Source organism: Electrophorus electricus, chromosome 15 (assembly GCF_013358815.1).
Source record: "Electrophorus electricus isolate fEleEle1 chromosome 15, fEleEle1.pri, whole genome shotgun sequence".
Classification (NCBI taxonomy): domain Eukaryota; kingdom Metazoa; phylum Chordata; class Actinopteri; order Gymnotiformes; family Gymnotidae; genus Electrophorus; species Electrophorus electricus.
In genome coordinates this window covers 1,241,119-1,253,683 of record NC_049549.1, presented here as the reverse complement: position 1 = coordinate 1,253,683, position 12,565 = coordinate 1,241,119, and the positions used below count along the sequence as shown (strand labels likewise).

The following is a 12,565-nucleotide window of genomic DNA, read 5'->3' as shown; positions in this document are numbered from 1 at the left end:
TCATGTCTAGCACGTTGTACGGAAATTAAAGCCCTAATCTGAATCCTCCTTTGACGAGCTATCAGCCCATGCAGTGGTGGATAGATAAGCGTAGCGATTCATCATTTGAACCGCATGTTAGACCATTTAGGCCATATAATGGAAAACAATTTTACAAGTCTTGGAAATATTACACCCAACTAAATGACAAGCCAGTCGCCTCCGAGGGGGGTGGGGCTGCAGCGAGACCTCATCAGCTTACATTCCTGCCGTATTTTCTGCCATGACGGCCAAACCCAAACGGCTTTGTGGAGAATTTGGGAGACATTCTGCGGTGGTGGAAGACGTGAGCCGGATTTGAGTTTGGGTTCGGACAGGCTGTCCCTGATTTAATTGGCCAGTCGCCTTGTTCCTTTCGGGGTCTGTTCACAGCTCTTGTGCTGACATGAATTGTTTCGTATCCCAAAACCATTTTCTTGCCCTCGCCGCTCCTCCCCGACCCCATATCTCCATAACTCCTCTTTCTCCTATTTTTCAAGACCTCATGCTCGTTCCCTTCACCACAGATGTGGACCGATGCCATAATCACCTCCAGCTGCAGAGCTGGATGAACGACAAACCCCTGGCTCTTACTGGGAGATGAGAGGAGAAGAAGAGAGGCAGGGGCAGAGTCTTCTCCTCTGCTCCTCTTCCGTACCTCTCACTGTGCTGAGTTAGAGCCCCTGACGCCCCGGCGTTTGCACCTCGTGCTTCGGTGTGCCTGCTGCCAGCCCGCGGAATCCGTGTTGAGGTGATGGATGAAACGCTGCAGCGCGTGAAGGCTTTGTTATTTCAGTCTGCCACCTCTGGGAGCTTGCCACCCCAACATATGGTCCTCCCTCGGGATTTTCAGATTGCCTGTAACAGTGACCTAAGAAAAATACATGCCTGCCCTAATCCTTCTGATTGCAAATGCCGCTGACTGGGGCTATACCAGTGCTCAGATTCAAATATTTTTGACAGTTATTTTGAATTTGTATCGGGCCCTATTTATGTCATATGATTGAGAAATGTGTTATTGATTAATAAAAAAACTACACCAGCCCTCTTGAAATAAACTTTTTTTTCTGTACTCTGTAGATGCCACATAAGTACAGTGGATTTAGAACGTATTCAAACCCCTTTACTTATTGCATATTTTATTGTGTTGTAGATTTAATTGTGAATGGATATTATTGCCATTTTTACCCATCAATTTACAGTCAATTAAAAATCAAAAACTTTTATTCACAAAAGCATTCAGACCATTCATTACTTTGTAAATGCCCTCTTAGCAGCAAACACAGCTTCTCGTCTTCTTGGATACAGCTCTACAGCTTCTCGTCTTGTTGGATACAACTCTACAGTTTCTTATCTTCTTGGATACAACTCTACAGCTTCTCGTCTTTTTAGATTCAACTCTACGACCTTTCCATAGCTGATTTTGGCAAGTTTAGCCTGTTCCTCATGGTAGATCCTCTTAAGCTTTGTCAGATTGGATAGAGAGCACCTGCGAATGTCCATCTTCAGGACTTCGGCTGGACCACTCAAGCACATCCAGAGACTTGGACCGAAGCCCCTCCAGTGGTGTTTTGGCAGTATGCTTTGGGTTATTGTCATGTTGAAAGGTGAACTGCCACCCAACTCTCTGTTTTTCTGGAGGATGTATTCGTCAGGAGTATTCAGGTATTGGACTGCATTCATCTGGTCCTTAGTTGTTTCCCACTCCATGTGTCTGAGGAGCATCGCATGATGCTCGCTCCACCGTGTTTTACTGCAGGGGTTGTCTGCACTCTGTGTTTTTCTACAGACTTAGTGCTTTCCTTTCTGCTCAACCAGTTTAATTTGTGTCTCATCAGTCCAGAGAATGTTTTTTTTCGCGTGCTGCTGGAGTACGTGCCGTTTAGTGAACAAAGCAGGCTTCCAAGTGCCTTTTACTCGTCAGTGGCTTCTGTCTGCTGTCATAAAGGCCTGGTTTTTGCAAGAGCTGCAGAGATCTCCCTGTCATTGCACTCAACTTATAGAATTCTTTGAGAATGACTCTTTGGTTCTTTCTTGCCTCCGTGACCGAGGCGCTTCCTGCCTGGATGCCACATTTAGCTGGATGGCCAACACTAAGAAAGTATAAAGGGTTGTGCCAAGGTTCTTCCAAATGGGCCCTTATTGACCAAGGTGTGTACCTTTCCAAACTAGGTCTAATGAAGTCAGTTTGCAACAGGTGAACGCCAACTGAGGTCCAGAAATATTTGAAGCGTTAATTAAGCAAAAAGAATGTACCTGACCACATACTGGAGTGTCACAGCCAAGGTGACATATATATTTTTGGGAATACCTTTTTTTATTTTATTTTGTGTGTGTGTGTGTGCGTGTGCGCGCGCGCACACTTAGTTATTGATTTTAAATTCATTTACAAAACTCTTAAAATGTTTTCACTTTGTCATTATGGGTGATTAAGGGTAGATTGATGGGGGGAAAATGGCTACTATATACATTCAAAATCAAAACTACAACACAATACAGTGTGCAATAAGTTTAAATATCCACTGAATCCACTGTCATTTAGATCGAGGAGATCAACACAGCAGTTGGAATACGTTCCAGTGCTGACTGGTCAGCGCTTGATGTTGGTAGTGCCTTGCCTGCTGGCTCGCTATCACACAGCTTCAGAATGGAACCCAGCTCTGCATAAAAACCCTTAGTGGTTTTGACATGTATATGATGTTTTACAGGGATGACACAATAATTTAATGGACATCTGGAGGGAACAGAATGATTCACAAATCCAGAGGGGATTGCCCTGGTGATGTCATATGGATCCGTTATTTCTGGGGGAATGTGGAGAAATATTGCAAGCCAATGCAAAAGCCCCATATTGCACCCATCTTCGGCTTGTTCTGTGGTCACTGGGAGCGTAGCACATGGAAGATATTGATCCTTGGAGATACTCTCCACCGTGCGTCATAAAAGCCTCGAGAACTGATTCAAATGTGAATCGCACTCCAGTGTTAGAAGAACAAGCTGGCCTGTCTACTGGAGAGTTCTTCTTTTCTTTTTTATGCCAGGAGAAGGTGGATATTTTCCCCTTTGGCGAGTTTGACCGGTCTGGGTGACGAGGACCGACACCTCTGGCTCTCTCGTTCAGTCCGCTGTGCGCACGACAGCAAATTGGCGTCCGCACATGCTGTTTAAGAGCACATTGAATAACAAAAATCAAGACTGTGCTCAGAAGAAGAGCCTAAAACGCATAAAACACTATATAAATGATGGTTTACGTCCAATTGTATTTGTACAGACGTTTTCTGCACCATTCTTGGAAAAGCTCGATTGTGCTCGGGCCATGCGGCAGGTTTCTGTGCTCTGCGTAGGTGCTGTTGGCCAAAGATCCTTGCCTCCTCCCCGGCACACACTGCTGGTGGCTTCGTGAAACTGTGTGTTCCTACGTGTCAGAACCGCTTCAGCCGGAGAACTCTAATGAGCTGCCGGAGGAACCTGCTGCTTTCCCTCTGGCCAGCGGTCAGGGAGGCAGAGGATGGTGGGAGGTATCCCATCAACCCTCTCCTTCCTCCGTTCCTCCTCCCTCTCCCACACTCAACCCTCCACCTCTCTGATATGATGCCAGAGAGAGGAAGGGGTGGGGGGGCTTCCACAGCTGCGATGGCTCAGACCACCACTTCTCCCATTCCACGTCACCCCCCGTGCTTATTTGCACTCTTCATCTCACAAGGCCTATGCATAACTTTTGCTGTCTGTCTCGGGGTCTGTTTCTGCTCTTGATTCTTATTACACACTATCTATCAATGCACCCATCTCTTGACTTTATTTGCGGCATCGCGGAATTTGATTGATGGCGACAGTAAAAAACCATACTGTAGCCGCGGAGAATGCGGGCTGTGCTCGGTGAGCTCGGCCTGGTTCTTAGGAGTCTCTGCAAGTAAAGAACGTGCCAGCTTTTCTCTCTGATCTCCCCATCGCTTCACCTGAGGGCCAGGATCACAGGTAGCAACGCTTCTGTCTGCATCAGAGCTATATTTACCTTGTTCACACGTCGTTACGTGCGGATCCACAGATGCAGGTCCATTACACAGAAAGTCCTTGAATAGAAGTGTCTCAGGAAGGAGGGTGTTGTAACTTTTCAGTGGGCTTGCCTCAAGTTGAACAGACACAAACTTTTCAGACTTTATTTACTTTACTGTACTTTTTTACATTGCATCATGCATCTTTTTTTGACCTCTTGACAGGTCCCATGTCATTTTGCGAATTGGTGCCAACACAACTGTGTGTGTGTGTTTTCGTTAGCCCACACGAGCGAGTATAGTGCCGGTGGACACACAGGCAGCGTCCCTTCCTGGCACTCTCCCATTGGTGTAATGTTCCGGGCAGCCTGCTCCCTGTCCTATAGCAGTGTAATTTATAAGTTGCCGAACAGTACGTACATTGTTGTGACTGAGCACATTGGTACACATGAGCTCTGGTCAGAAGAGACCAGCCAGAGTGGAGTTTAGCTTTCTTCTTATCATACAGTTATGTCTTGAGACTCTTGGAATCCCAGTCCTGTTTAGCTTGGCTGAGGAACATCTCTGATTGGATGGCTTTGTTTACGGCCATTTGTAATTGGTTTGCTTGAGGTCATTTTAAATGAGAGAGCAGGCTGATGAAATAATGTCACTCTTGTGGCTAGACAGTCTTCCAGCAACCTAAACAAATATCAGAACTGTTTGAACCACAATTTATGTCCCTGAAATACCTGATTTGGGTGGCTGGAAACGTGCCTGTGATAAATACACAGCACGCCCCACCTCCGTGCTCTCATAAACGTCTCGGCTTGCTCGGGTCCCGTCATGCTGGAGATTGGAGCGGGGACGGCGCCTCTTGACGCGCCGGTGCCGATGCGTCAGGAAGAGCCGCTCTGTCTTCACCCGCCCCCAGTCCTCGTCTGAAGGCTCGGGAAAAGGAGAGAGCATGAGTAATCAATCTGTGGCTCCTTCCAGCTTGCTCTCTGCTAACGCGACCGGCCTTCGGCCTCGCCTCTGAGGGAGGGCACATCATGGCCTGCTCACGCAGGGACAGCATTCGCCCGGGTTTCTTTCCTTTCTCACGCCCCGGTGGGTAGGATCGAGTGACAGCAACAACAGCAAAAAAAAAACAAAAAACAAAAAACGTTTCCGCTCTTTGCAGTCGGGGCACTTGTGGCATTTTGCCTGACATATGGCACGTTGGCATGTGGGCCTGTGCACGTGCGTCTGGGGGGGTGCGCCCGGGCGTGTGGGCCTGTGCATTCGGGGGGGTGGGCCCGGGCGTGTGGGCCTGTGCGTCTGGTGGGGTGCGCCCGGGCGTGTGGGCCTGTGCACGTGCGTCTGGGGGGGTGCGCCCGGGCGTGTGGGCCTGTGCGTCTGGGGGGTGCGCCCGGGCGTGTGGGCCTGTGCGTCTGAGGGGGTGCGCCCGGGCGTGTGGGCCTGTGCATGTGCGTCTGGGGGGGTGCGCCCGGGCGTGTGGGCCTGTGTGTCTGGGGGGGTGCGCCCGGGCGTGTGGGCCTGTGCACGTGCGTCTGGGGGGGTGCGCCCGGGCGTGTGGGCCTGTGCGTCTGGGGGGGTGCGCCCGGGCGTGTGGGCCTGTGCGTCTGGGGGGGTGCGCCCGGGCGTGTGGGCCTGTGCGTCTGGGGGAGTGCGCCCGGGCGTGTGGGCCTGTGCGTCTGGGGGGGTGCGCCTGGGCGTCTGCAACTGTGCGTGTGCGAGTGTAGTATAGTTGCGTGAGAAAAAAGCATGTAAGGATTTAGACGGGATTTTCAGTGGAGTCGGATGTGTATACAGTTTTACAGGCCCTGCATTATTTGACTCACTTACCATCTGTTCGAGGCTGAGACGGCTAAGCTTGTCTTGAAACGGCACACAAATGCCTATGATTATCTTGGCAGAGGCAAATGCATCTTAAAAAGGACGAATCTCAAAAACTGTTCTGTTTGTGTGTGTGTGTGTGTGTGTGTGTGTGTGTGTGTGTGTGTGAGTGTGTGTGTGAGTGTGTGTGTGTGTGTGTGTGTGTGTGTGTGTGTGTGTGTGTGTGTGTGAGTGTGTGTGTGTGTGTGTGTGTGTGTGTGTGTGTGTGAGTGAGTGTGTGAGTGTGTGTGTGTGTGTGTGTGTGTGAGTGTGTGTGTGTGTGTGTGTGTGTGTGTGTGAGAGAGAGAGAGAGAGAGAGAGAGAGAGAGAGAGAGAGAGAGAGAGAGAGAGGGGGAGAGAGAGAGAGAGAGAGAGAGAGAGAGAGAGAGAGAGAGAGAGAGAGAGAGAGCAAACTCCCACAGGAGCCAGTGGCTGTTAAAAAGGTAATCAAGATGATCTACACCGTTTTGCTGCAGACACAAGCAAGCCCTTAAAATGATGTTTCCTCCCTGTTTTTCAGAAGCCGCTACATTTACGTACAGTCAGCTAGAGTTGACAGAAGATGCTTCCAAATTCAGCTTTCAGTGCCTCTCAAGTGCTCGGACCTGAGATCACCTTTGGTTTACTTTCCCGCTCTTGGAATCATAAATACTTGATACGTGTGTGATTATTGAGCCAAGTTTCTGGCTGTCGAGTAAAACAAACATCTGGTGCCTTGTCACAGCTAATTTGTAGGCCAAACACAGATTCGCCTTTCTCTCCTTACACGTCTTGCAGGCAGTGGCCAGTGACCAGACGGGAATATCATTTTTAAAGTGCTGTGGTGAGTTCCAGCGCTCTCTCAGGGTCAAAGGTCCCTAGTTGCCACCGTGCTTCTGTTTGAGGAGCCGAGCTTTTGCGAGTCAGGTCCTCGAGTCACGAGTCAGGTCCTCGGGCAAACCCACACTCTGCCCCGGTCACACTCCGCGTCGTCAGACTTCTAAAGGATCTACTCGAAATTACACCCTTATTTGTGTCTGAATTTGACAAAGCTGCTGATGTCCAGTGGTTTAGCGTGCAGAGAGGCTCTTCCCAACCAGGCTGGCTGGCTGCACTGGGATGATGTGTACAGTTCTTCTTGCGTAATGGAGTCTCTTAGCTAACAGATGTTTAAGCCTTTACATTTAATGTCTGATTTTCCTACACTGTGGGATGATACACCTGTATTCTCTAGGGATCGCTATTTTTCAGTTGTTTACACATTTTGCAACGAAACATAAAACATTGCCAAAGTATCTGTTTAAAGTGTGATGTGCATCTTTCTTTCTTTCTTTTGTTCTACTGATTCTCTTGTTTTGTGTTTTTTGATCTCTCCTATTTCTCTCTCTGTCCCCCTCGCTCTCTGGAGCGGAGTTTCGCCTCTGTTCTGGGTCTGTGAAAGTCATTATGTCCCTCCGTCGCGGTGCCGGCTGCCAGCAGCCCGCTCTCAATGGCTCGCTCGGCCCGATAACACCCCCCCAGCCCTGGAGAGCGAGACGCTCCAGGTGTGCCATCTGAGCGTCCTCCTCTGTGTTCAGTCGTGCGTAGCTAAATGCCATTAAACACAGAGAAAGATAAACGCACCGTGTCGTCACCCAACGGGGCCGCACATGCCGCGCTCCCGCTTGGCCTGAACAAGTCTGATAAGAGTCTTGCATTTAGTAAAGTGACGTTAGTAAACATGTCTGTGTAATGTAACTCCATCCTCTGTCTGATGCATTTGGTGCGTCATCCTTTGGGACACATTTTTATGTTTCGGTTTATTCACGTGTTATTTACTTTACTCCGTCTGCTTTGCTGAATTTAGACGCTGGTCACACACTGATATGTTCTTTTGATGTGTAATCTGAGTATTTTAGTATATCTGTACTATGTACTATGAGTACTGAGTATATGTGGGTGTAATGCACTGAATGTGCTGAGTATATCTGAGTGTAATCTGAGTGTGTCTCTGTCTGTACGCCCTGTCCAGGTGATAGCCCGGGACCCGGATGGCGGTTCATTCGGATCTGTGTCCTATTCCCTGGGGACAGGGTCAGGCAGCCCGATCCCTCCCCACTTCACCATTAACAAAGACAGCGGACGGATCTGTACCAGTACCAGCCTTGACCGCGACCAGGGCCCAGCCAGCTACGACTTCATCGTCACCGCCGTGGACGGGGTGAGTCACCCGCTCGTACCGTTCACTCCCGCGCCGCCCAGGGTGCAGTTCCATTAACCTACAGCTGCCGATCTCCATGTCTTTTCCTGGCTGCCATGTTACAGAAATGCAGCCTATAAAGACATTTTTTCTGAGAAAAGTGGGCAGGGCAGTGTGGAACGATGTTTGCTCCAGCTATCACATGGTGTTCTTTCCCGGGGGACAGTCCACCCATCCACCCATCCAACTCCGAAACCCTCCGAACCTCAGCGAGTGCCTAAAATGTTTTGGTTAGAGGGTTCCTGTTTGAACACGGAACCAGAGAGATTTTCCCCATTCGCTAATTCCCAATCATTTCTACTCGACCGGACTGAAGTACAAACTCGCAAGAGCTTTTGACGGACCTTTCAGTTGGATAGTGGCGGTGACACTGAACGTCCCAGTTCAACTCTGCTGTTCAGCTTTAGTAGAATGTGTGTGAAATTTGAGGGTTCTGCACACCAGTTTAATGCTGGCGTCAGCTTTTCTGTTCATGGTCGCTTCTCAGGGCCTCTGAAGACTGGGTATTTTGGACAATAGTCTGTAAGTATACTCCACATAAGGTCTCTCGAGAATGTAAGTGCAAAGTACACAGCATTTCTAATAAAGTGGAGGGGGAATGTATGTCCTTATGTAACTGTTTGCAAAGGTGTGCAGTTTTCCAGATTTAATCACCTTCATTTAGTGTCAAAGAAGTCGCCACAATAGCAATAAGATATCGCTCTCCTTAAAGTGAAGTATCGCTTAATAATGGCAAATTACACCCTTTTTTTACCCAGATATAAAGTGCTACAGCGTGAACCCCTGTGGGATGCTGGGAGTGCAGGTTCACACTCCTGTGCGTGCTTTCACATAAGTGCTAGTGTCAGATGAGCAGTGTTGTGCCTGTGGGCTGGCTGTCTGTCCTCAGGGAGGCCTGAGCTCCGTGGCCTACGTGCGCGTGGACCTGTTGGACGTGAACGACAACCGGCCCGCCTTCTATCCCCTACACTACGCCGTGAGCCTGAGCACGCAGAGCAGCCCCGGCACGTCGGTGGTCCGCGTGACCGCCCACGACCCCGACGCCGGGGAAAATGGCAGGGTGACGTACCACACGGCACCAGGAGGGAGCTCGCCCTTTTTCACCCTCAACAAAGACACCGGTGAGGTCACAGGGTCACCCACAGGGCGGTACAGGCCAGTACAGCTCGGCATGACTAATCTGTTCACATTTTGTGACGTGCGGAAAAAGTTTGCACGTGTAACCAACACACAAAACTTTTCAAACTTTGCGCTTGTTATTAAGTTATTCATCATAAGGCATGTTTTTCAGCAACTACTGAGAATTTTTCAGTGAATACCCTGAACGTACTGTGAAAGGAATGTAGCTACACGAGAGAGGAATGAGAGCCTTGAGTGTAAATGATCAGCGGGCATAAAACACACTGCATGCAACTGGCAGTCGTTATGCAGACCACTGGTGGTAGACCAGTGACTCCTGGGCCTGGAAACTCATGCTACCTGTGTCATTTTCAGGGGTAATTTCTCTGTCGCGCTCTCTCCACGGAAAGGCGAACACAGTCGTTCCCATGGTGATCTCAGCCCAAGATGGCGGCGGCCTCGTTGCCCCGCTCAACGCCCGCGTAAACATCAGCGTCGTAGCCGGTCTGGTGGCGCCGCCCGTGTTCGAGCGCTCCCAGTACTTCTTCACTGTGCCCGAGGACGCCCTGCGTGGGACCCGGGTGGGCACCGTGCGTGCCAGCACCAAGACCGGTGGGTGATCCGCGGTATGGGACGAGCGCAGGGCAGGCCTGGGTCTATCCGTCACGCCGGGCCCAGCCCCGACGTGATGAAAAGCACCGTCTGGACTTCTTTTCCTCGCACGGCACCACTTGCCCAAATAGGCCCGGAGCCACTGTACACACCTCATTTAGAATCAACATTAATCATAGATTCCATTTCGCTACTTAAGTTTTTTAACAATTTTCTTTGGACAGTTGAAACACTCCATCATGTCACGTGATGAAAAAATAACTGGTAACAGGTTTGGCCTCTGAGTGCTAGCTTAAAGGCTGAGGGTTGATATATTTCTGGCTCCTTGCCATGTTTTCTCTCACCCTCACACACTTTTCCCCCCTTTTTCTTTCTCCCTTTCCTACGTTCTTTCTCTCCCTCTGCCATTTCCTCTTTTTCCCCCCTTCCTCTCTCCAGGGCTCTTGAAGGATATCTCCTACACCATCAGCTCCGGGGACCCTACTGGGTACTTCACGGTGGATCCTGACACAGGGGTCGTGAGGACCGGCCTTCCGCTGGATCGTGAGTCCCAGCCCGCTCTGGAGCTGGAGATCCAGGCGCGCAGCGGCAGCCCGCCAGCGTTCGGCCAGACCCGCGTGCGCATCACGGTGGCCGACGTCAATGACAACGCGCCCGTCTTCCTCCCATCGTCCTCCGAGTCTTTGATCCTGTCCGAGGACATGAGGGCGGGCGCCGTAGTGCACAAGATCCAGGCGGAGGACCGCGATTCCGACCTCAACGGCATGGTGACCTTCGACCTGCTCCCCGGTGCCGGGCATAGGACTTTCAGCGTGGACCGCAGCACCGGGGATGTCCGCCTGATTGCCAGCCTGTCCTACGAAACCACACCCCGCTACGACCTGCTGGTGGTGGGTAAGGACATGGGTGCGCCGCAGCTGAGCGCCACCTTCACGCTGGTGGTGCACGTGCAGGCGGACGACGACCAAGGGCCTGCGTTCGACACGCACACCTACCGCGTGGAGCTGAAGGAGGGCACGGCCCTCAACACGCACTTCCTGCAAGTGCGCGCTCTCAGCAGGGAGCCGGGCACCTCGTCACCGCCGCAGTACCACCTTCGGCCGGATGGCGACGCGGCGAGCTTCGGCGTTGTGTCTGACAGCGGCTGGCTCTTCGTGAAGGGCGCGCTGGACCGCGAGGCCAAGGAGGTGTACCTGCTCACCGTGCTGGCCACAAGCGGCCACGGGCACCTCAAAAAGACGGGCAGCGCCACTGTGCGCGTGGCCATAACCGACGAGAACGACAACGCCCCGCGCCTGGCCCAGGAGCGGGCCTTCCTGGCCGTGCAGGAGAACCTGCTGCCCGGCACGGGCTTCGGCCGCCTGGCCGCCGTGGACCGCGATGCCGGCCTCAACAGCCGCCTCGTCTACCGCCTCCTGCACCCAGACCGCCACTTCCAGATCAACTCCCACACAGGTGAGGCCCTGACGTGGTCCGACCTGACAGCTCGGCTGTCCAGGGATATTAATCTTCCCACAGAAAGAGATCCAGTCAGATCTGGGCTGTCAGCACTGGGCGATTATGGATGAGTCTGCTGAATAAAACTGGAGCGTGATAAACGCTGCTCGACCCGCTGGTTTCCACACGTTGTATCCCAGCGGAAGGCAGAGGACCTTGGACACCTCAGACGTCTGGCAGGCCTCACACACCTGTCAGCACTGCTGCACAGGGACATACTGGAGGAGTAGCCAGGGTGGGGTGGGTCGTCAATGTGATCAAAGCCTCCTGATGCTGTCTGCCTCCATTCTCCAACTCTCTCTCTCGCTCTCTCTCTCTCTCGCTCTCTCTCTCTCTCTCTCTCGCTCTCTCTCTCTCGCTCTCTCTCTCGCTCTCTCTCTCTCTCTCTCTCTCTCTCACTCTCTCTCTCTCTCTCTCTCGCTCTCTCTCTCTCGCTCTCTCTCTCTCTCTCTCTCTCTCGCTCTCTCTCTCTCTCTCTCTCGCTCTCTCTCTCTCACTCTCTCTCTCTCTCTCTCTCGCTCTCTCTCTCTCTCTCTCTCTCTCGCTCTCTCTCTCTCTCTCTCTCTCACTCTCTCTCTCTCTCTCTCGCTCTCTCTCTCTCTCTCTCTCTCTCGCTCTCTCTCTCTCTCTCTCTCTCTCTCTCACTCTCTCTCTCTCTCTCACTCTCTCTCTCTCTCTCTCTCTCCCTCTCTCTCTCTCTCTCTCTCTCTCTCGCTCTCTCTCTCTCTCTCTCTCTCTCTCTCTCACTCTCTCTCTCGCTCTCTCTCTCACTCTCTCTCTCTCTCTCTCTCTCTCTCTCTCTCTCTCACTCTCTCTCTCTCTCTCTCTCTCTCTCGCTCTCTCTCTCTCTCTCGCTCTCTCTCTCGCTCTCTCTCTCACTCTCTCTCTCACTCTCTCTCTCTCTCTCTCTCTCTCTCTCGTTCTCTCTCTCTCTCTCTCTCTCTCTCTCTCTCTCTCTCACTCTCTCTCTCGCTCTCTCTCTCACTCTCTCTCTCACTCTCTCTCTCTCTCTCTCTCTCTCTCTCTCTCTCTCGCTCTCTCTCTCTCTCTCTCTCGCTCTCTCTCTCGCTCTCTCTCTCTCTCTCTCTCTCTCTCTCTCTCGCTCTCTCTCTCTCTCTCTCTCTCTCACTCTCTCTCTCTCTCTCTCTCTCTCTCTCTCTCTCTATCTATATATATATATATTTCTCTCCTCCACCCTTGTTTCTCTTTACCTTTTCAACCTACTCAATCTTGCTGTCCACTCCTACCCACA

At 51.4% G+C, this 12,565-nt stretch overlaps 1 protein-coding gene across 1 annotated transcript in view; it reads left to right on the top strand.

Moving 5' to 3' along the window:
• The window catches only part of dchs1a (dachsous cadherin-related 1a), an 86,737-nt gene that overhangs the window by 50,937 nt on the left and 23,235 nt on the right, over positions 1–12,565 (top strand). The window contains exons 3-6 of the mRNA XM_027017956.2: positions 7,858–8,046; positions 8,975–9,206; positions 9,580–9,816; positions 10,255–11,271. Coding sequence (XP_026873757.2) covers positions 7,858–8,046; positions 8,975–9,206; positions 9,580–9,816; positions 10,255–11,271 — 1,675 coding nt within the window. The remainder of the gene's footprint in view (positions 1–7,857; positions 8,047–8,974; positions 9,207–9,579; positions 9,817–10,254; positions 11,272–12,565) is intronic.